Raw genomic sequence first — 25,042 nt, 5'->3', positions numbered from 1 at the left:
TCTGTTTAGAAATTCTGGGCAATCGTCAACTTTCCAGTTCAACTGTGAGGTCCCTTGGCCTTTTGTTGTTCTGAACACACAATCTATGCATTTTACCTTATTTTGGTCTTATCAGCCAGTGATACCTAAGATAGTATTACCAATGCCTATGCCATTTATTTATATATATTTGTTATTTCTAGTTTTCTACTGATATAAATAGCAATCAAGTTCTACTGATATAAATAGTAATCAAGTTTACATCTTTGTGCCTAAATCTTCTTTCTTTTGGTATTTTCGATTATTTTCTTATAATAGATTCCAAGAATCTGAGATAATAACCAAAGGGTATAAACATTCTCAAGGCTAAGGATTTTTAACGCCAAACCGCTATCTGGAAAGCAGTGCCAATCAGAGCTCCCCACACAGCTCGTGGGTCTGCTTACCCCACGGCACTCTCACCACCATGAACAAGCTTTCCAATGTGTGAGGCAGATGTGATGTCCTGTGGGGTGATTTGATTTGTACTTATTGTTTAAAGAGAGTCTGAACATTTTTAAAATATTATTTATAAATTAAAGTTCCATATTATGAACAACCTGATCTTTCCTTTACCTATTTAACTATTATGATCTTAGTGTCTTTCTCTGTGAATTGTATGCTTCTCTCTCTCTCTCTCTCTCTCTCTCTCTCTCTCACACACTCTCACACACACACACACACACATATACACACCCCACAGATTTGTGAAAGATCAAGTAATACATGAACACTGTGCTTTGTACATCCTTAGTGAGATAAATTGCAAGGACAAAAAACATCTGTAAAGAAATATTTATTTTTCCTCAGGAGGTTTATTGATGTTATATGTGTTGATATCATAATTTTAAGACTAGTATATGCATTATATGGTAGAAAACGAATAAGTAAACATATTAATGCTATTAGGCACCACGGTTTTCCAGGAAAGATGAGGCAACATAAAAGTGTAAAAAGTTAACGTAAACTCTGTTATTCCACATGTGAAAATTTCTTTCATCATATATATAAAACAAAGCATGTATTTCCTATTCCATCTGCTACTTCTCCTTCCCTCTATGGGCACAGAAATATATGTAAAAATATGTGTAAGTATTTAGAGTTTTAGTGTGATTTGTGTTTGTTTTACTGAAAATGTCTTGATTTTTATGACTGAAGCAAGAACAATGCCTGGCCATTACTCTGCCTATGAACTTAATTGTTTTCTTTTAGCTTCTCAATAATTTCTTCAAGGACCCATTCCCAGAAGAATTTTTGGTTCTCTTCAGAAACTGGGTCAATGACTCTGATCCTGCAGTTAGCAAACTGAGCCTTCAGAAGATTGCCAGCATGGCACCGGTTATCAACGAGGTATGTGTGTGTGTGATCTGTGTCTGCCAGCACCATCGAACTCATAATCTGAGATTTGGTAGAACTCAGTATCCTTACTGACAAAACACTGATTATTTTTTAGTTTATACATCACTAACACAATATCAAAGCTGTGCGTTTTATCAGTAAGGAAACTGGGTTGAATGGAAAGGATGTGTTAAGTCAATTTATTGGCTTTATCACCTTATTTATATTTTTCCCAGAAAATCGCTCATTACACTCAGAATTTATCAGCATTGCTCTACATGAACACTCTTGTTACACTCTAAACCACACATACGTTATTTTCCACTCCAACATACACACATGCATACACATTAATTTCCTGTCTCAGAGCACTCGCTCAAGCTTTTTCTTCCTTTATACCACTTTCCTCCTTCACCCATTCACATTTTTCTTATTTTCCAATGATCAGCTCAAGTCGAACTTCACTGGATATTCTGGTCTCTAGCAGCCTCAACCCTTTCAGGGCCACACCAACTATAAACACTTGCTTATATAATATTTCATATTTATGGCTCTCTACCTATTACTCTTGAACCAACAGCATCAGAGTCTTTTGGAAATTTGTTAAAAATGCACATTGTCGGACTTCCCTGGTGGCGCAGTGGTTGAGAGTCCGCCTGCCGATGCAGGGGACACGGGTTCGTGTCCCGGTACGGGAAGATCCCATATGCCGCGGAGCGGCTGGGCCCGTGACCCATGGCCGCTGAGCCTGTGCGTCTGGAGCCTGTGCTCCGCAAAAGGAGAGGCCACAACAGTGGGAGGCCCACGTACCGCAAAAAAAAAAAAAAAAAAAAAAAGCATACTGTCAGGCCCTATCACAGGCCTATGGAATCAGAAATCCTGGGGGTTGTGCCCACCAATCTATGTTTTCAAAAGTCCTCCAGGTAATTCTAATGCAGGTTGAACTTGAGAACTACTGTCCTATATCATTTCCCACTAAGTCATGTGAATACTTCTTGCCTTCCAGGAAGAGTGTGTCAATGCATACACCTATGTGTTGTAATTCTTTTGTAAATTTCAAAGTAGCCTGCACAATGCTGAGACTGTAGATATTCCATAAATTATTACTGATTTAATAATAAATTTAATAATAAATCCTAGTATATCCATTAAGCATAGTCTCTGAAAGCTTAAAGCCTGTCAGTGGGCACTCATTTTGCATTTAGAACGAAATGAGCCTAGTTTATTTGCTTTAGATAAATCATACAAGTCAATAGGATGTATTGTGAACAGAAAGTTAGTTATTGCCTTGTCTAGTCCTCTTACCAATGCGATTAACAATGTAACAAAGTTGTCTAGGAAAGTGGGAGAGAAACAGTGGAGAGGGATCTGTTTTGAGGTTTCACATACTATCTATTGGTAAAAACTCCAGCCAGACACAAGTGCCCTCTGGCTGTTATTTTGGCAAATATTATTTATTTCTTTTACTTCCTTTCTTTCCAGCCTTTCTTTCACTCCTTTTGTGTCTCCTTTTCATGCTTTAATTGCCTGATATTCTGCTTGTCTCTGATCTGCAATTGATGCCCATGACCTAGCTCAGCAGCTCAGTGGCTCTCATGTCCAAACAGGTCATTGTCACCTAGTTCCGAGGTTATACTGCCAGTGGTGTGTTGGTAAATGTTTAAACAAGCAGCTCTGTGAAAATAAGACCAATTTCTCTGGTGTAAATACTCCCACTATGGATGATTTCAATCTATCAAAGGGACATCAGTAGACATGGATTTGGGAGGAGATGCACAGTAGTGCATCATTATTTAATATCCCCACCATACAGATACACTACATGTAAATAACCTCAAAGGCATAAAAGAGCAAAATGTAGCAAAAGAACGGGAAGTGATGAGTCTTCAGTATTTATTACCATTGTTTTTATTTCTAAATTTATAAAATTTAATTTTTAATAGTGACTTTTAATGATCAGCTTGCAAAATTTTTGACAATTTGGCAATTGACTCTTGTAAGCTAGCTCCAGCACTGCATACTGCCCAAACTCAGAGGTGTGTGTACCAAAGCTACCTCAAGTCTCCTTCTAGTTCTTAAATCCCACCATTTTCTTCCTTTTACGTATAGATAGAAAATGTCTGCAGCTTATTAATAGCCATCCTGGATGCCTTCCTTTCCCAAGACAAGACTGTTGTAATTCGGGCCTTGATGACCCTTCGAAGACTTTTAGGCAAACTGGACAAGGTGACCTACTCCTCCCTGTGTACCAGAATTGCTTGCAGCTACTGTTCTCTGATGGATCATGTGAGTTACATAGATATATGAGATCATTAGGTTTTATCATTAAGCTGAAGCCCCAGGTAAGGCAATGCTATTACATCCCAGAATAAGTCAACAAAAGGCAGTCATTTTGTGCAGAGCTACCTTTTTTTTTCCAGAGATAATAATATTAATCAAGTAAGCTCTATGTTTGTTTGTTTTTAAACTACACTATGAGAACCTGGAAAAGTCTGCCCATAGGAAAAGAGAATCAAAATGTAGCCTCTGTTCTTAGATGAAAGAGGAATTATAGTTTAGTGGCTGTGTTTGTTAACCCTGAATCTGGACTTCCTAGGTTCAAATCCCTGTGCTGCCACTGACTAGCTGTGAAATCTTGAGCAGGTGGTTCAGTCTCTTAGTGCATCATCTGTAAAAGAGAGTGAATAGCAGGCATATTATGGGTATTAGAGTTGACACGTGTAATGCCCCAAATGAATATGGTATTTTCATAGAAAACTTTAATTAGAAAGTATTTCATCAGAAAGTTGTACATTTTGAAAATTCTCATTTTTTATGGTAAACGTGTTCCAGAAAAGTTGGATGACAGTAATATAGTATTTTAATAAACAAGAACATTTTGGTATGCTATGTGAAATCTATTTGTTTTTAAAGATTCCTTTGATGAGTGTTTGTGAACCAGAGAATTATTTCATAGTAAATTATCTTGCCAAAATGTGTAACTTCTTAGTTCTGCAGATTTCATTGAAGAAAGGCCCAATATTATTAAACTATAGAAAAAGGAAACAGTGGCAGAAAATATTTTCATAAGGACATAATGATAAGAATAGTAATAATAATAGTGGCTAAAATGTATTGAGCGTTTACTATGTACCAGGCACTATTTTAAGGGATTTACATGGACAATTTCACATAATCCTCTAACAAACTCTATTGCTATTATCCAGTTTACATATAAGGAAACTGAGGAAAACTGAAATGAATATTTGGCCAAGTTCACACGGCTAATAAGTAGTTGGCATGCCCATGTAAAGAATTATTTTCAAAATGGAATCATAAACTTTTTTTAAAAACTGAAGGTGATATTATATTTTAAAAAATTAACCTCTTCCTCTGACTTGAAATTTTTCTCTTCTAGAATCTTTATAATCCAATCACCTTCCTATTTGGCATAAGTAAGCCCTTGGAAACCTAGTACTATGCCATTATGCAAAGAACTTGCATTGGTATTCACTGGCAATTCTGCAAAGTCCTCCAGCATTTGAAGACATCATGGTCACATTACCCTAAGTATTATAGAAATCATCTCCAAGTTATATAGATTTTTACATGTTATAATTTTAGGATGTTATTAAATACTATCTTCCTAAATTTAAGAAACTCACTTTTCACAGGGGATTTTCTTTAAGGTAATCTGAATTTTGGTAAGCAAGTCTTATTTTAAAATCAAAAGACAAGCTTAGACCCAAAGTGAATCTTCTTAGACCCTTAGACTTCTTAGACCCAAACTGAATCTTTTCTAAAAATAAATGATAATAATTATATATATACGGGCTTCCCTGGTGGTGCAGTGGTTGAGAGTCCGCCTGCCAATGCAGGGGACAAGGGTTCATGCCCTGGTCCGAGAAGATCCCACATGCCGCGGAGCGGCTGGGCCCGTGAGCCATGGCCGCTGGGTCTGTGCATCCGGAGCCTGTGCTCCGCAAGGGGAGAAGCCACAACAGTGAGAGGCCCGCGTACCGCAAAAAAAAAAAAAAAAAATTATATATATACATATAGACACATCATATATAGTATATATACGTATAAATATATATACTATATAGTGTATATAAGTATATATAGTATATAGTGTGTGTGCATATATATAAATATCCTCAAATGAAGTCTTTTCTGTGTGCATATTTCAGAGTAATGGAGGCATTCGGAGTATGGCCATTCGACACTTTGGTGAGTTACTCAGGGACATGAGTCAGTACACATGGATGCTGAATGATGTGGTTTTCGGAGGCTTGGTGCCTCTGATTCTGTTTCTGGAAGATACAGAGGCAAGAGTAGTTAAAGTAAGTCCTGTGATTTTGTTTTTCTTAGTTTTGCTGAGAATCGCAGTGCTTTATGTAACACCAGATGAATAGATTTTAACTGACCTTTTTCTACTTCACAGGCATGTAAATATACATTAGAAATCTGTGCCTCAGAATTAAAATGGGCAACATCATATTTGCTCAAGGATGAACATTACAGTTTTGAGCTGGTAGTGCTCAACATCTGTAACAATCTTGTAAGTGATCCCTCAGGGTTTACTACCACAAGAGTTATAGGAGGAACTTTAAAGGATATCCAAAGTGATGAAAAGCATGATGAGCAAGGAATATAAAGAAAAGATAAATGAACAATTATAGCTAGAACTTGAGACAAGAGAAAATTAAAAATTTCCACTCTCTTTTCCTCAACATTTTCCATCTATCGTTTCTTCCTCCAACCTACCTACTTTGAGCAGTGTAAAGGTAGCAACATTTCAGATCACCAAAAGAAAAGCTGGAATTTCTTTTCCATGGCTGAATGAGCTGGTTCTCTGAAAACCAGCATAAACTGCAACGATAGACAAATGGAGATGGAAGGATGTTAAGCAAAAGTTGGAAACCCAAACTTTGGATATCATGTAATCAGCTGAATAATACCTGCAAGCAAAAGAATAACGTTCATACACAGAAACCCCCAAGTTTTAAACTGGCCCTGATTTGGTATAAGCAACCAAGTTCTTTTCCCTGAAAGCCTCTCTGGAGAGAGCAAATGTGCTCTTTCAATAAGTGAGAGAATTTTTTTTCCTTTTTTATTCTCAGCTTATTTCTCATCAGAAATATGTTATAGATTTGATAGCTGATACCTTAGGATTCCTGAGGAGTTCCAGAACATATCTGAGAAGAGGATCAGTTATTTTAATAGGTAAGTAAAATTCAATTCTAATTTCCTAATTTGTCTTAAAAGGTAAAGAATGGGGTAAGCAGCTAGAAATTTTCCTTGAAAAAATTATAAATTTTCTTTCTTTATGATAGACAGTACTTTTCATGGTGATATCTAAGATGAACAGAAGTTAAAATATATCATGAGTATAGAGTTCTACTTTATAATACACAGTGGGTATAGCTGTGTGATTAAATTATCATACAAAGTACATGCAACAGGATGAATTTCAAAATTTTAGATGGTGGCAAACCACTACAGTTTTCCTTCACTGCTTAAAAATCACCCCCCAAAGAATAAGAATAATGTATTTTTTAAATGCCATCTTCAACAAAACATGAACATCTATAACCACAGACTACAACAGATGAGGAAGAGCTACCAAATCCAATAAAGTTTGAAGAAGAAAATGTAAAGTTGTGGGAGTGCAGGAAGATTCTAAAAGAAAACAACTATAATTTTTGACCTTGGACAAACCTGACCAATCATTTTTTTCCGCCTAGATTCTCGCCATGAAGATCAAAACTAATAATCCTTTATTTGGAATGATAGGAACTGAATTCCCAACTTGGTAGTGGGATCTTCCCTTGACCCCATTTGGCATCCTCGAATAGCTGGGGCCCCAAGGAATGAGGAAATACTTAGTCACATTATTCTTGTACAGAAAAGTCTGTCATTAGTCAGGGTAGAAGACAAGTTGTATTATGATCAGCACTACAGTTCATGATCTGTGTTGATCAGAGTGGAGCAGAGGAACACACACACACAGAGAACCCTGTATTATAAGAACATTATTTCAAACCATAAAGAATTCATGCTATTCTGAATTCTACACTGGAAATTTCCACAAACTTCCCACAAAGAAGAAAATCAAATTTTAGAAAATGTTTCTACAGAGTAGTTGAAAATCATGGTAAATATATTCATGAATCCAAAACTTTTTAAAATAAAAATCTAATGATATAAGCACACAGGGAATATATAATGGGATATCGGGAACACATGAAGAGTAAGCTTTGCATTTCTCTAATAATTAGTGATGTTGAGCATCTTTTCATGTGCTTTGTGCTTTTTGGCCATCTGTATGTCTTCTTTGGTGAAATGTCTATTTAGATCTTCTGCCCATTTTTTGATTGGGTTGTTTGTTTTTTTGATATTGAGCTTCATGAGCTGTTTGTATATTTTGGAGATTAATCCCTTGTTGGTTGCTTCCTCTGCAAATATTTTCTCGCATTCTGAGGGTTGTCTTTTTGCTTTGTTTATGGTTTCCTTTGCTGTGGAAAAGCTTTTAAGTTTAATTAGACTCCATTTGTTTATTTTTGTTTTATTTTCATTACTCTAGGAGGAGATTTGCTGTATACCTAAAACTAACACAACACTGTAAATCAACTATACTCCAATAAAATTTTTTTTAAAAAATAGACAATGGAAGGAGAACATCAGGAGAGCCAGATACTAAAGTTATCTGACATAGATGTGAGATATATGTTTTAAAAACTGATTAATATGTTCAAGAAAATATATGGCAAAATAGAGAATTTCAAAAAGTAAAAGAAGCTTTCAAAGCATGATGGAAAGTGTAAGAAAAAATATATAACCATTGCAAAAAACTTCATTGCAGCCAATGGAAGAGCAAATATATATTGTTGATAACCCAGTAAGGAACAAGGAGGAAAGGGTTGAAAAATGTTAGCAAAATAAAATATAAACCAACAAGAAACAGTTTGAAAAATTAGAAAGCAGTGATAGATATAGAAGATAGATGAAAGAAATGCAAATATGCATAGATAATATCCATGAAGAAAAATGAACAATTAGACAGAAAAAAGTATTCAAAGATAGAATTTAAGAACTAAAAAAAATTTGATTAAATATACTGATGGTAAAAATTGTTCAAGAAATGTTTTATACAGAATGAAACATTAAGACATTTCCTAACAAAGTTATGGAACTTCAGAGTTAAAGAATTCATCGTGCCGTTGAGCAAAAAAAAAGTCACCTATACGTTACAAAATAAATAAATGTGGCATTAGATTTCTCCACTTCAGTATTCAACTCTAAAATGTAGTAGAATAGAGCCTATAAATCCTAAGTAGAAAAAAATTATGACTGAAGAATTTTATACTTATCAAAATTATATCCAACTATAAAAATAATAAGAAAACATTTCTAAAACATAAAAACTCAGCATAAGTTCATTACCATGAATCCTTCTTGAAGAAATCATTGATGGATGGAATTCAGCCAACTAAAGAAGGAATGGATAAACTATCACATAAGGACATACAGTATCTACTTAACTGTAGGACTTCCAGCTCCCAGTCCATTCTTCACTATGTTTTACATTTCTCTATGCCTCAAAAACTGACCTCTATGGTCTACATCTCCCAATCTCCCTTGTCAGCTTGCTTTCAGGTTGGTATAGCATTTAATGTCCATTAATGCATTTAATGTTACAGGAGTATGCTTAATATTCAGTAATAATTGTAACAGTGTTAGTCACAAATTATCCCATCTAGAAACCCCAGAGCCCCTACTGAGAAATACTGATCAGTAAGTTCAATCCAGTTATAATAAAAAATACCAACAGATAATTTCATAGATCTTGACAAGTTGATTCTAAATGTATGTGGAAGAGCAAAAGACCAACATAAGAAGATATAACTAACAAATTTTAGACAATCCGTTACTCACTCAAGGAAAGACAAGAACTGTGAAACTGTAATAGAAAGCCTAGAAACAGCACACATATACAAACACCTAATATAAAAGATCAGAACTGGTAGTATATATCAGATCAGAAATGATGGGCTGTCTAATAAAAGGTGCTAGGACAATGGGAATACACACACACACACACACACACACACAAATTCCTACCTGACACCCTACACAAAAATCAATTCTAGGTGTATGAAGTCATGTATTGAATAGATGGAAGGAAGGAAGATCTAAAAAGAAACTTTAAAATGTATGCAGTATTTCTATGAAGAAAACCTGCAAACATTACTGAAAGACACAAAAAAATTTTAAATAAATTGAAAGGTATAAACCATATTTTAGGAAAGAATCAAAATTGTAAATGTGCCAGTCCTTTCCTAAATTAATCTATACATGGAATAAGATGCCCGTTGAAATATCAATAGGGCTTTTTTTTTTCAAAATTGACATCCTAATTTTAAAATTAATATAGAAAAGTTACCATGCAAGAATATCCAGGAAGTTCTAACCAAAAAAGAATGAGAAAGGACTAACCTTATCAGATATTAATATAGCTACAGTAATTAAAATCACATGGAATGAATAGATAGACAAATGGAACAAAATACCATCTAGAAATAACTGCCAAAACATGCAATATTTTACAGTGAATCACTGGCTTTAAGTAATAGTGATGAAAATATGGAATATTCCTTAAATGGTTTGGGGACACATGGTGAGCCATCTGGAATTTTTAAAATTATTTTATTCCTATCCCACTCTTTACACTAAATAAATTCCAGATGGTCAAAGGCTCAAATGCTAAAAATAAAACCATAATAATAAATAAGATTAGATAAAATAGTGTAGAAGAATTTGCTTTATAATCATGGGGTAGGTAAGATCATTCTAAGTAAAAGTAAAAATCATAAAAGATTGACAAACTATGTAAAAACAAATATTTTTGCAAGGCAAAACCACTATAAACAAAGTCAAAAGCCAAATTGTAATAAAATATTTATGGCACTTATCACATATAAAGGGTGCATGAATTCTTACTGTCTAAAGAATCCTTACAAATCTGTAAGAAAAGCCAAACAACCCACTAGGAAAACGGACAAAGTACATGAAGAAAATTACTTGGCTCATATACATAAAATTTTCACAGCCTCATCCAAAAAGTGATGCAAATTGAATTGATAAAGTGCTTCCATCCATCAAACTGACAAAGAACAAAAATGATTATACTACATAGTTTTGTCCAGGTTGCAGGAAGTAGGCAAACACTTACATTACTGGTCAGAGTGTAAATTACTACAATCTCAGCACAGTTTGGTAATTTCCATCCAAATGTGAAATGCATATTCTTTTGACTTAATAATCTCTTCTCAAGAGAATTTATCCTCTGATATAGTCACATATGAGAAGTGATGTGTGCATGTAGATATTCATTGCATCATTGGCTTTATAATACCATCATCCTTAGCATGTGACTTGTATCCTTATTTGTGTTTTCTGATTACCCTCAGTATTTTCGCAGTGTTACACCAAGGAGAAAGAAAAATGTAAAGGGCAAAAGGTGTCTCTGGGTCAACCTAATTTTACAAGGCTTTCTTCAAAATCCCAACCAGTGATTCATCTTATACCTCCCAATGACCAGAACTGTCACAATGCCACCATCATTTGCAAGAGCTGCTTGGCACTTTTTTTATTGGGCAAGAAGGGGACAATGATATTAGACTGACAGCTAGCAGTGTGTCACAATTGCCAAATTTAAGAGTTTTCGCATAAGTATCTGTATTTCCAATTATTTGATAGGGGGAGGAGATAAGGCTACACTGAACCTGCATTTCTGCCTGGTAGCAACTGAGCAGAGCTGACTGCTTGTGGATGGAGCTTGTAGTTCCTGTCCCCACGCTCCCCACCACTACTAACTGTATTCTTCCACGTCCACCTTGTTGGCATTGTGGTTAGTCTGCCGTGTTTCAAAACTTTCAAAACATCAAATTCTATTTGAAAGTTCATTTGTAACTTTCAAAAACACCATTTCAGTAGAGTCATTTAATTTTCAGTTGTTTTTGCCTAATTTTACCACCTGTTTTGCTCCTTTGGTGCTAGTGTTGTATTTCTGAAGTTCCTACAGTATAAGAAAGACCCAAATATAATTACGGCTTAAACAAAATAGTAGCTTATTTCTCTCTCATTTAACAATCCAAGTATACGTAGACTAGTGTCAGCTCTTCTGTTGCTCTAGTATTCTCATCACACAGTTTCCTACATCAGGTCCAAGATGTTTCCTCCATCTCCTGCAACCACTTCAATTGGAAAGGGAAAAATATCAAGAGGTCACAGGCATCTCTTTAAAGAGCAACTGTAACTTGTGCTAAATGCTCATTAGCCCGGAACATAGATGTGGCCATACCTAGCTGCAAAGAAGTCTTAAAAGTCTAGTCATCTGCTAGATGGCCACGTGTCCAGCTAAAAATTGGTAGTTTTAGTAAGAGAACTAAAGATAAAGAAGTAATTTGACAACAGGGGAAATTAGTACTCTCTAGCATAAGAAATTTTCATTCATTATTTGTACGCGCCATCTAATTCTGAAAGGAATTGCATTGATTTACAAACTTAAGCAAAAGTATGCCAATTAAGGATACCTCCACAACACAGGGCTTTGTTTTTAAACATTATTCTTAAATTTTTTTTTTTTTTTTTTTTTTGGTACGCGGGCCTCTCAGTGTTGTGGCCTCTCCCGTTGCGGAGCACAGGCTCCGACGCGCAGGCTCAGCAGCCATGGCTCACGGGCCCAGCCACTCCGTGGCATGTGGGATCTTCCCGGACCGGGGCACGAACCTGTGTCCCCTGCATCGGCAGGCGGACTCTCAACCACTGCGCCACCAGGGAAGCCCTATTCTTAAATTTTTAAGTCCATGTTCCACCTGTCAATAAGAATATCTTGAGCTTTACTATCTGTAAATTGTATTATGAAAATAATGTATTATTGTGATTTCTGTGGTCACTATTTTGACTGAAGCAGAGGCAGTGTGAAATATTGGTGAGAGTAGATACGTTTCCATTGAAATCTCAGAATGAACACCCACTAGCCGTGTGACCTTCACCAAGTTACTTAATCTCTATGAACTTTTATTTTATCACATGGAAAATGAGGATAATAAGAACAGCAATAAAAATATTTCTTAAATCTATCTGAAAACATGTAAGAGCTTTTATAAAGGCAGTGAAGAGAAAGTAGAAAAACCAAAAGAAGTAGGCCTGAGATTTGGGGATTATTTTCCTTTATAGATTTTCTTTTATAAATTTATAGATCAATTCTAAATGCAAAAAGGGTATCTGGGAGGCTGATAAACTGTGCAGAAATTTTAGCTGTCTCACAGAGCTGGAGGAATAAAACTTGGAGTGGACTGACAATGAGGAGGAACTCTGGTAAATACCCCCAAGTTTTCAGCTGGGATCCCTGATGTCTCTACCCTAAGAGTGAGAGTAAACTAAAAATAGGCCAGCTCTTAAAATTACTGAACCTTTGAATATCTAACTCCCTGGTTGGATTAAGGGGATATACCTCTAGCCTAACTGCCTGCCAAAAAAGCAAAAATAAATCCTCTCTGGGAGAAGATAAATTGCCCAGAGCCTAAAAGTATCTACACAAAATTGTATACACAATAGCTGAGATTTAATCAAAAATAACCAGAGGTTTAGATTTTTTTTAATTACGAGGAAAAAAAAATAGAAACAATCTAGTATATGCAATTATTGAAATTTATCAGATAGGAACTTTAAAATAAATATGATTAGTATGTTCAAAAGATTAAATAATGAGATGGAATGCAGAACTCAATGGGTAAAATTAGCAGCAGACTAGAAAGAACTGAAAAGAGATAAAGAGAATTAGAAATGTCAGAATAAAATATTCAGCCTCAAGATCAAAGCTCAAAGAGTTAAAAATGGAAAATATGAACAGAGCATAATAATATGAGATATGGTTACAAGGTCTAACATATGCATTCCATAAGGATAGTGGGGAAAGAATGAGACAAAATAAATAGTTGAAGAGATAATGACCAAAAATTTTCCAAAACTAAAATAAGGTAATAACAAGAAATAAAATGTATAAGTCTGGAAAAAAGAAAATAGAACTTCCAAAATTTGCAGATAAATAATTGAGTATTTAGAACACTGGAAAGAATTCAGAAAAACTACTGGAATTAAATAAATTTAGCAAGTTTTCTATATACAATATCAATATACAAAGATCAATTGGGTTTCTACACACTATCAATAAACAACTAGAAAATCGATTTTTTGATGCCTAATGCATTGTACCAAAATTCATCAAATACCTCAAAATAAAACTAAGGAAAGATGTACAAGACTGATACACAAAAAAACTAGAAAATGTTGAGAAGTTTTTAAGAAGACTTAAATAGAGTGATATATCATGTTTATGGATTAAAGAATTAAGTATTGTAACAATGTCAACTCTCCCCAGACTGTTCGGTATATTCAATACAACCCCAAACAAAATTTCACCAGAGGTTTTGTGTGTGTGTGTGTGTGTGTGTGTGTGTGTGTGTGTGTGTGTGTGAAATTTGAGAAGTTGATTCTAATTTTTACATGAAAATTTAAAGATTTGAGAATAGCCAAGATAATCTGAAGAAGAATCACAAAGTTGAAGAACTTATACTACTGGATATCAAGACCCATTTTACATTAAGGTACTATGGAAGTGGCACAATGTTAGAATGGAGTCAAGACACTGACCCCTGCAAAATTCACGATATAAATGACCCTGCAAAGCATTAGGGAAAGGACTTTGTTTTTTTTCTCTTAATGGTGCTCGATTAATTTCATAGGTAAGTAATCTCAACCCCTATTTTATGCCATATAATTCCAGTTGGGCTTGCAATCCAAAAATGTGAAAAGGTAAAACAATAAAGTTTCCAGAAGTAAATATGGGAGAATATCTTTATGACCTTCAGACAGCAAAGATTCCCTATCAGGACTCCAAAATTCACTAACCATAAATTGGACTACATTAAAATTAGGGACTTCTGTTCATCAAAAAAAAAAAAACCAAAAAAACAATACAAATGGAAAAGTTTAGCCCTGGGGTAGGAGAAGATATTTGTAATGGGTGTAATATTCTAAGAGATTAGTATCCAGAATTTAAAATGCCTAAGAATAAATAATTTAAAAACACCTCAATATAAAAACAAGTGACTTACTTGAACAGACATTTCACTAAAGAAATATCCAGGGCTTCCCTGGTGGCTCAGTGGTTGAGAGTCCGCCTGCCAATGCAGGGGACACGGATTCGTGCCCCGGTCTGGGAATATCCCGCATGCCACGGAGCGGCTGGGCCCGTGAGCCATGGCCGCTGAGCCTGCACGTCTGGAGCCTGTGCTCCGCAATGGGAGAGGCCACAACAGTGAGAGGCCCACGTACTGCAAAAAAAAAAAAAGAAATATCCAAGTGGCCAATAAATATACAAAAATAATACCACCAAACCCATGAGACTGACTGAAAGTAAAAGACTAACAATTTCAAGTGTTAGAGAGGATGTACAGCAATGGAAATGTAAGAGTGAAAATTGGTACAACCACCTTGGAAACTGTTCTGCAGTAATGATTAAAGGTGAACATAAGCACATCCATTAGCCAATAAGTCCACTCCTAGCTATATACCAAACAGCAATGCACACAAATCTACGCAAAAATTCATGTACAAGAATGCCCACAATAACATCATTATTCATAATAGCCCAAAATTGGAAACAACACATTGTCCATCATAAGCAGGATGGCTAAAAAGTGCTGCATTAATACGATGGAATATCATATAAAAGCATTCTGCAAATTCTTTCTGTAAAGAACCAGATAGTAAATATTTCAGGCTTTGAGTACCATATGGTCTCTGTCGCAACGATGCAACCCTGCTGTTGGAGGGTGAAAGCAGCCGTAGATAATCCATAAGCAAATGAGCCAATAAGCATGGCTGTGTTTCAAGAGAACTTTGCCAGCCTCTGTCATGTAGCAATGGAAATGAATGACCTATTGCTATGTTTAAAAACATGGATGAATCATACAATATAACGTTGAGCAAAAGAATGTATTCTGAAAGGTGAAGGAGGAGGCTGCAAAGGGCATGAGGGAGGCTCCTAGGAAAATAGTAATATTCTATTTAATGACCTAGGTGGTAGCTAGACATATTCACTATGTGGTCATTTATTGAGCTGTACAATTATGATTTCTGCACATTTATAAACACATGTATATCTCAATAAAGAATTTTATTAATAATTATTTGAAAGCACTAAAAGATGATTCAAGGATAATCTAGAGATGCTTTGCTTTGAAGAAAGCAATGAAGGTAGCCAGATAATATCAGATGATGCATTTTCATAACGTATTTTGGAGTAACTTTAATTTTACTTTGTGCATAGGGTACTTGGCAAAATTGGGTGGCCATTTACTGCTCAGAGATGAAATTCAAGTCATGCTTGAGGGTAAGTGTTGAAGTTATAATGAAATCTTTATGTATAGGCCTAAATACCTTCACTGTTTGTGATTCAGTTTATATCTGAGCTCTATAGTGATGCCAGGGATGGGAAGAGGGTGGTAGAGGTAGCTAGGCAGTTAAGGGGAAATCAGTGGAAGGACTGGGTTAAGGGACATCTTCTTTATTTTTTATTCTTTCTCTCTCTGTTTCAATCTCTCCATCTGTCCCTCTCATTAGTTGAGACCTAACTATTATCCTAGAGTCCTTAGGAACTACAGAGAGTTAAGAATTCATTCACTCATTAATCCATTCAACAAACATTTTTCCAGCATCTACTATGTGACAGCACTATTCTATCTGCAGGATATACAGCAGCAGACAAAGCAAAGTCCCTTCCCTCAGAGGATTTACATTTTAGTGGAGAGCAATGTACACTTGCACCAGAAGAAATTAAAGAAGGGTAATGTTTATTCTTTCAAAATGTTTGGATCTTCAGCATCTCTCTCTTAGCCTCTGCCTATTTCCCCTTCAGGATCAGAATTACAAACAGGGGAGGCAGAAAATAAGGTGGCTGCCTTCCTTCCCTTTTTTGGTAATAGACTTTATATTTTAGAGCAATTTTACATTAATAGAAATATTGAGTGGAAGATACAGAGGTTTCCTGTATACCTCCTGCCCCCACACATGCAGAGCCTCCCCCAGTTACCAACATCCCCCAGCAGAGTGGTACCTTTGTTACAGTTGATGAATCTACATTGACACATCATTATCTTCCTTTTTTATCCATTCATATTTATTGACTGCCGGCTAAATACTAAGCACTCCCTCCATGTCACTCAGAATATTTTTCTTCTTTCGCTCTTCCTCCTCCTTCTGTTCCTTCTACTTTTTCTCTCTTTTCTATATCTGTCCTTTTTTCCTTCTCTATTTCTTTTTATTAAGAAAGAAAATAATAACTTCCCACAAGCTCAACATATGAATATAATGATATTAGTATTTTGGTATATATCTTATTGCAGATATTTTTAAAGAATATAAACTATTACCTATTTATTTTTAAAACTATCATAACTGTTTTATAACTTTTTCACTTACTCATGTGTCAGAAACATCTTTTCATGCCAAGAAATATGGGTCTACATCATCATGTTAATATGTATGTGCTACTTCACTTTATGATATCTCTAATTTTTAAGCACTTTCATATTGATGAACATTTAGACTGATTCCACTTTTTTCATTATTATGAGCAATACTGAACCTCTTCATGAATATATGTTTATGCTGTCTACCAGAATGCTCAGCACAGAACAGGCACTCAGTAAACACTTAGTGAATATTTCCTTTTTTCTTTTAATGAGGTCTGGTGAGGACAGAGGATAAAAAACTTCCTGGATGCTATTTGTCAAAGTAACAAAAATTGGGGGAGGGGGGCTTTTGTGAAAGGTGGTGAGGCTATTTAGGGTTAGAGCTTCTCAGACTATGAGAGTGATGCCTTGAATTAATGGCCTTTCTGCTGTTACAGCTATTGACCCAGTGCTTGGGGATGAAGATCCTGTGATCAGGGAGTTTGCAAAAATAACAAACAAAATTTTTATGGAAACAGCCCATAGACTGACCTCCTCAAATATTAAACAAAGCTTCCGAAGACTGTTTAACTTAATCTACATCAAAAAATTGAAGCCTCTTTATAATTATAACCTTCCCAAGGACCTGACAGGCAGTCCTATGGGGATTAAAGAAACCAAGAATGATAAGGAAGCCATTACAGACAATAATTATGAAGACGTATTGGTAAAGAACAAAGACGTATCGGTAAAGAATGCAAGGTTCACGAGTGCCTTGGAGCACACCTCCGAAGAGGAATGATTTTCCTTTCCCTCTTGATAACTTGAGTCCGTTTGTAGATGCTTTTCAGAAGGACACTAGAAGCCTTTACTGTCTCTTCTTGATTCTCTACTCAAATATAGAAATGTGTTGCCTCTCTCTGTCTGACAGTGATTAGAAGACTTACTTCATCAAAGCAACTAACAAAATTGAAAAAACATATAAGCAAAGTGTTTGATGAGAAGCTCTTGGAGCTTGCATTAATCAATACATAGCTACTGAACATCTTCTAAGTGCCAGACACTATGCTAGATAGTGACGCTATCTGGATGATGTAAACAAGGTTCCCATCCTCAGGAAGGCCACAGTCTAGTGACACACAGTGTGGTTATTTACACCCTGCTCTGATGAATGCTGCCAAGGGCGGTATTTACAAAGGAAGAAATGGAGCTTGCAGGGGAAGAGGATTTAGAGCAGGCAAACTATTCCAGGTAGAGACACTGAGGCAAGAAGAGTGTTGGGGGAAGCTGGAGAGTTTGTTGTGGGTACAGGTGGTTAAGGAAAGAATAGGGAGAGCTGAGACCTGAGGGGAAGATTGTGCTGTGCCAATGGTTTTAAACTTTTTGAAATGAAAATTGGAGAGTCAACATAGTTAGTGGTTCCCATGGCCGTCAGGATCCAGTTTAACACTTCGTCCTGGTTTATAAGGAAGTTGATATATAAATGTTGAACTGCAGTGATCTTGCTTGACTTAAGGCTCCAGGCTCATCTTTCACTCATCTCACCTTACCTTCCTCCCACCCCTGCATCCCACCCTAGCATAAACCACTTCAGCCACAGGGAATTACTTGCTGGTAGATGAAAGCCCCATTTCCTCTGTTGACTCAGATGTTGTGGCTTTGGAATGTGTCAACTTGCACTTCACACATGTTCTCATTTCTCTGCCAGCTCGCCTTGCTGGGAGTTGGGGCAGCAGCCATTCTACCTTCCCTTGGGTCCTTCTTCAGCTTCTCTGACTTCTGGGCCAGGTGGGTTTAGTAATGTTGACAAAGGACACCAGCTTCTCCTGCAGGACATCTGCATCATCAACATCATCAGTGTTGGAGGCAATAAGAGACTGATACAGTCACACGCTTGTGGGTTCTACCTTGTCCCTGCTCTCCACTTCACACCCACACTCCTTCCCCAATTGCCTGCCCTGCAGACTTTGAGCTCCAGCACAAGGTGTGAAGATGACAACTTTGCAGAGACTTCTTAACCCGCTCCCACAATTGCTTAGTCAAACCTCTGGTTGTGCCTCTCTAACTGAACCCTGATATATCTGAGATACATTTCCAGTTCTCTATTTTTTTTTTAATTGGGGTAGAGTTGCTTAACAATGCTGTTAGTTTCTGCCGTACAATGAAGTGAATCACCTTTATGTATACATATATCCCCTTGCTCTTGGACCTCCCTCCCACCACCCTCCATCCCACCCATCTAGGTCACCACAGAGCACTGAGCTGAGCTCCCTGCTCTATACAGCAGGTTCCCACTAGCTCACTGTTTTACACGATAGTGTATATATGTCAATCCCAATCTCCCAATTCATCCCTCCCCTCCTCCCCCCACACTGTGTCCACACGTTTGTTCTCTACATCTGTGTCTCTATTCCTGCCTTGCAAATAGGTTCACCTGTACCATTTTTCTAGATTCCACATATATGCATTAATATACAATATTTGTTTTTCTCCTTTTTTTAAACATATTTATTGGAGTATAACTGCTTTACAATGTTGTGTTAGTTTCTGCCGTATAACAAAGTGAATCAGCTATACGTATACATATATCTCCACGTCCCCTCTCTCTTGCATCTCCCTCCCACCCTCCCTATCCCACCCATCTAGGTGGTCACAAAGCACCGAGCTGATCTCCCTGTGCTATGGGGCTGCTTCCCACTAGCTATCTATCTTACATTTGGTAGTGTATATATATCAATGCCATTCTCTCACTTCGTCCCAGCTTACCCTTCCTCCTCCCTGTGTCTATCCATTCTCTACAACTGAGACTTTATTCCTGTCCTGCCCCTAGGTTCTTCAGAACCATTTATTTTTTTTTGATGCCATATATATATGTTAGCATATGGTATTTGTTTTTCTCTTTCTGACTTACTTCACTCTGTATGACAGTCTCTAGGTCCATCCATGTCTCAACAAATGACCCAATTTCATTCCTTTTCATGGCTGAGTAATATCCCATTTTATATGTGTACCATATCTCCTTTATCCTTTCATCTGTCAATGGACATTTAGGTTGCTTCCATGTTCTGGCTATCATAAATAGTGCTGCAATGAACATTGGGGTACATATGTCTTTTTGAATTATGGTTTTCTCAAGGTAATGCCCAGTAGTGGGATTGCTGGGTCATATGGTAGTTCTATTTTTAGTTTTTAAAGGAACCTCCATAGTGGCAGTGTCAATTTACATTCCCACCAACAGTGCAAGAGGGTTCCCTTTTCTCCACACCCTCTTCAACATTTATTGTTCGTAGATATCTTGATGATGGCCATTCTGACTGGTGTGAGGTGATACCTCACTGTAGTTTTGATCTGCATTTCTCTAATAATTAGTGATGCTGAGAATCTTTTCATGTGCTTTTTAACCATCTGTATGTCTTCTTTGGAGAAACGTCTATTTAGGTCTTCTGCCCATTTTTTGATCAGGTTGTTTGTTTTTCTGATATTGAGCTGCATGAACTGTTTTTATATTTTGGAGATTAATCCCTTGTCAGTTGATTCTTTTGCAAATATTTTCTCCCATTATGAGTGTTGTCTTTTTGTCTCATTTATGGTTTTCTTTGCTTGCAAAAGCTTTTATGTTGAATAAGGTCTCATTTGATTATCTTTGTTTTTATTCTCATTACTCTAGGAGGTGGGTCAAAAAAAGATCTTGCTGTGATTTATGTTAAAAAGTTTTCTGCCTATGTTTTCCTCTAAGAGTTTTATAGTGTCTGGTCTTATACTTAGGTCTTTAATCCATTTTGAGTTTACTTTTGTATATGGTGTTAGCGAGTGTTCTAATTTCATTCTTTTACATGTAGCTGTCCAGTTTTCCCAGCACCACTTATTGAAGAGACTGTCTTTTCTCCATTGTATATTCTTGCCTCCTTTGTCATAGATTAGGTAACCATAGGTGCGTGGGTTTATCTCTGGACTTTCTATCCTGTACCATTGATCTATATTTCTGTTTTTGTGCCAGTACCATACTGTCTTGATTACTGCAGCTTTTTAGTATAGTCTGAAGTCAAGGAGTCTGATTCTTCCAGCTCCGTTTTGCTTTCTCACGATTGCTTTGGCTATAAGGGTCTTTTGTGTTTCCAAAGAAATTGTAAAATTTTTTACTCTAATTCTGTGAAAAATACAATTGGTAATTTGAAAGGGATTGCATTGAATCTGTAAATTGCTTTGGATAGTGTAGTCATTTTCACAATACTGATTCTTCCAATCCAAGAAAAATCTCCATCTGTTTGTGTCATCTTTGATTTCTTTCATCAGTGTCTTATAGTTTTCAGAGTACAGATATTTTATCTCCTTAGGTAGGTTTATTCTTAGGTATTTTACTCTTTCTGTTGCTGTGGTAAATGGGAGTGTTTCCTTAATTTCTCTTTCTGATCTTTCATTGTTAGTGTATAGGAATGCAAGAGATTTCTGTGCATTAATTTTGTATCCTGCAACTTTACCATGTTCATTGATTAGCATCATTGATGGTGGCATCTTTAGTATTCTATGTATAGTATCATGTCATCTGCAAACAGTGACAGTTTTACATCTTTTCCAGTGTAGATTCCTTTTATCTCTTTTTCTTCTCTGATTACCATGGCTAAGAATTCCAAAACTATGTTGAATAATAGTGGTGAGAGTGGACATCTTTTTCTTGTTCCTGATCTTAGAGGAAATGCTTTCAGTTTTTCACCATTGAGAATGATGTTTGCTGTGGGTTTGTCATATATGGCCTTTATTATGTTGAGGTACGTTCCTTCTATGCCCACTTTCTGAAGAGTTTTATCATAAATGGGTGTCGAATTTTGTCAAAAGCTTTTTCTGCATCTATTGAGATGATCATATGGTTTTTATTCTTTAATTTGTTAATATGGTGTGTCACATTGATTGATTTACATATATTGAAGAATCCTTGATAAACCCACTTGATCGTGGTGTATGATCCTTGATCATAAAACCCACTTGTTCATGGTGTATGATCCTTTTTGTGTATTGTTTGGTTCTTTTTTTAATAAATTTATTTATTTACTTACTTATTTATTTTTTGCTGCACTGGGTCTTCGTTGCTGTGCACGGGCTTTCTCTAGTCGAGGCGAGAGGGGGCTACTTATTCTTTGTTGTGGTGTGCGGGCTTCTCATTGCAGTGGCTTTTCTTGTTATGGAGCATGGGCTCTAGGCACATGGGCTTCAGTAGTTGTGACACATGAACTCAGTAGTTGTGGCTTATGGGCTCTAGAGCACAGGCTCAGTAGTTGCGGCACAGCAGCTTAGTTGCTCCGCTGCATGTGGCATCTTCCTGGACCAGGGATCAAACCCATGTCCCCTTCATTGGCAGGCAGATTCTTAACCACTGTGCCACCAGGGAAGTCCTGGATTCTTTTTGCTAGTATTTTGCTGAGAATTTTTGCATCTATGTTCATCAGTGATATTGGTCTGTAATTTTCCTTTTCAGTGATATCTTTGTCTGCTTTTTAGTAACAGGGTAATGGTGCCCTCAGAGAATCAGCTTGGGAGTGTTCGTTCCTCTGCAATTTTTTGGAAGAGTTTGAGAAGGATGGGTGTTAGCTCTTCTCTAAATATTTGGTAGAATTTGCCTGTGAAGCCATCTGTTCCTGGACTTTTTGTTTGTTGGAAGATTTTTAATTGCAGTTTCAATTTCATTACTTGTGATTGGTCTGTTTATATTTTCTATGTCTTCCTGGTTCAGTCTTGGAAGGTTGTACCTTTCTAAGAATTTGTCCATTTCTTCCAGGATGTCCACTTTATTGGCATATAGTTGCTTACAGTAGTCTCTTATGATCTTTTGTATTTCTGAGGTGTCAGTTGTAATTTCTCCTTTTTCATTTCTAATTTTATGATTTGAATCCTCTCCCTTTTTTTCTTGATGAGTCTGGCAAAGGTTTATCAATTTTATTTTTCTTCTCAAAGAACCAGCTTTTAGTTTCATTGATTTTTGCTATTGTTTTCTTCATTTCTATTTCATTTATTTCTGCTCTGAATTTTATGATTTCTTTCCTTCTACTAACTTTGGGTTTTGTTTGTTTTTCTTTCTCTAGTTGTTCTAGGTGTAAGGTTAGGTTATTTGAGATTTTTCTTATTTCTTGAGGTAGCATTGAATTGCTATAAACTTCCATCTTAGGACTGCTTTTGCTGCATCCCATAGGTTTTGGGTCATCACGTTTCATTGTCATTTGTTTCTGTGTATGCTTTTATTTCCTCTTTGATTTCTTCAGTGCTCTTAGTTATTTAGTAGTGTATCATTTAGCCTCCATGTGTTTGTGGTTTTTACAGGGTTTTTTTTCCTGTAATTGATTTCTAATCTCATAGCGCTGTGGTTGGAAAAGATACTTGATACAATTTGAATTGTCTTAAATTTACTGAGGATCGATTTGTGACCCACGATGTGATCTATCCTGGAGAATGTTCATGTGTGCTTGAAAAGAAAGTGTATTCTGCTGCTTTTGGACAGAATGTCCTATAAATATCAATTACGTCTATCTGGTCTATTGTGTCATTAAAGCTTATGTTTCCTTATTAATATTCTGCCTGGATGATCTGTCCAGTGGTGTAAGTGGAGTGTTAAAGTCCCCCACTATTATTCTTTTACTGTCAATTTCCCCTTTCATGGCTGTTAGCATTTTCCTTATGTATTGAGGTGCTCCTATATTGGGTGCATAAATATTTACAACTGTTATATCTTCTTCTTGGATTGATCCCTTGTCCATTATGTAGTGTCCTTCCTTGTCTCTTATAACATTCCTTAAAGTCTATTTTGTCTGATATGAGAATTGCTACTCCAGCTTTCTTTTGACTTCCATTTGCATGGAATATCTTCTTCCATCCTCCACAGGATCCTCCAATTCCTAATCCCCAGAATCTACGAGTATGTTACCTTACATGGAAAAGGAAGTTTACATATATGATTAAATAAAGAATCTTGAGACAGGGAGAGGAAACTGTATTATCTGGGCTGGCCCCATGTAATCAGAAGGGTTTTTATAAGAGGAAGGTGGAAGTTAGAGAGGAAAGATTTTTGAAGATGCAATGATGCTGGCTTTGAAGAGGGAGATGAGGAACAGGAGCCGAGGAATTCAAGGAATGCAAACCTAGAAGCTGAAAAAAGCAAGGAAATGGATTCTCCCCTAGTGCTCCCAGAATGAGCATAGTCCTACCGACACCTTGGTTTCAGCCCAGTGAAAGCCAGTTGGACATCTGAACCCCAAAACTATAAGATATTAAATTGCTATTGTTTTTAGGCACTAATCTGTGGTAATTTGTTAAAGCAGCAATAGGAAACTAATATACCTACCTAGATTTCTACAAAACAAAGCAAACCAAACCAATTCATAACTCCTCACCCTTCTCCAACCCCCACCCTCCCAAAGAAAGAGACATAGCAACAAGTATAGTGGACCTTATACAAATGTTGAGGGTTTTGTAAAAGGTCAGATATTCTGTGATATTTACATGTTCTTCAAAGTCCTTTAGGCTGGTGACCAAGGATTTCTTCCTCACTTTCAACCTACTACAGTAACCTCCTCCATCATCTCCTGGTTCTCCCTGCTCTTTCTCCTTCTCTAATTTTTGTCATTTTAATTACAATGTGTCGTGTTGTATTCCTCTTTGGGTTAATCCTGTATGGGGCTCTCTGCACCTCCTGGACTTGGATGTCTATTTCTTTTCCCAGGTTAGGGAAGTTTTCAGCTATTATGTCTATGACTATCATAGCAACTGAGATATCTTCATTTTTTTCAAAGAATAAAAAATATAACTTCTGAATATGGAGTCAAGTGGTGGTGGAATATATAAGGCAGGTCTCAGGAAATAATTCAAGGCAAAGGAAAGCCCTCCATAGGTGAGTCAGCTAATTACCCAGCATAGGCACATGGCTAATCAACCAGAGACCAGTCCCCTTTGGTCTCTGGGTGGCCAAAGTTCTCACCAATAGAAGGTGAGCAGAAGCAAAGTATAAGACTTTAGCCTAATCACTTGCTTAAGAAGGCAATCTGCCTTATTCCTTCCTGATGGTTGAATGTGGATGTGGAACTCAGCTTCAAACTTGCAGAAAATAATAATATACTATGCCCCTTGGAATATGGAAAAGCCCCTAACAGCCTGGATATCTGGATGGCTTCTCAGAGCAGGTCCTACCCATGCTGGACTTT

The 25,042-nt window shown here is 36.6% G+C and overlaps 1 protein-coding gene and 1 long non-coding RNA gene across 3 annotated transcripts in view; one reads left to right on the top strand and one right to left on the bottom strand.

The window, feature by feature from the left end:
• The window catches only part of MROH9 (maestro heat like repeat family member 9), a gene marked incomplete at its 5' end in the record, with an annotated part of 86,666 nt that extends 79,798 nt beyond the window's left edge, over positions 1-6,868 (top strand). Inside the window, 6 exons of the mRNA XM_079937349.1 lie at positions 1,231-1,426; positions 3,300-3,352; positions 3,466-3,642; positions 5,526-5,678; positions 5,780-5,896; positions 6,459-6,868. Of these exons, the coding sequence (XP_079793475.1) occupies positions 1,231-1,426; positions 3,300-3,352; positions 3,466-3,642; positions 5,526-5,678; positions 5,780-5,896; positions 6,459-6,569 (807 nt within the window). The 3' untranslated portion in view covers positions 6,570-6,868. The remainder of the gene's footprint in view (positions 1-1,230; positions 1,427-3,299; positions 3,353-3,465; positions 3,643-5,525; positions 5,679-5,779; positions 5,897-6,458) is intronic.
• The window catches only part of LOC307184679, a 554,503-nt gene that overhangs the window by 312,774 nt on the left and 216,687 nt on the right, over positions 1-25,042 (bottom strand). The gene's annotated exons all lie outside the window — the stretch shown is intronic.

This window comes from Stenella coeruleoalba, assembly GCF_951394435.1.
Source record: "Stenella coeruleoalba genome assembly, chromosome: 1".
In the NCBI taxonomy this organism is placed as follows: Eukaryota; Metazoa; Chordata; class Mammalia; order Artiodactyla; family Delphinidae; genus Stenella; species Stenella coeruleoalba.
The sequence above is the reverse complement of the archived record's forward strand: the minus strand, read 5'-3'. Positions and strand labels throughout refer to the sequence as shown.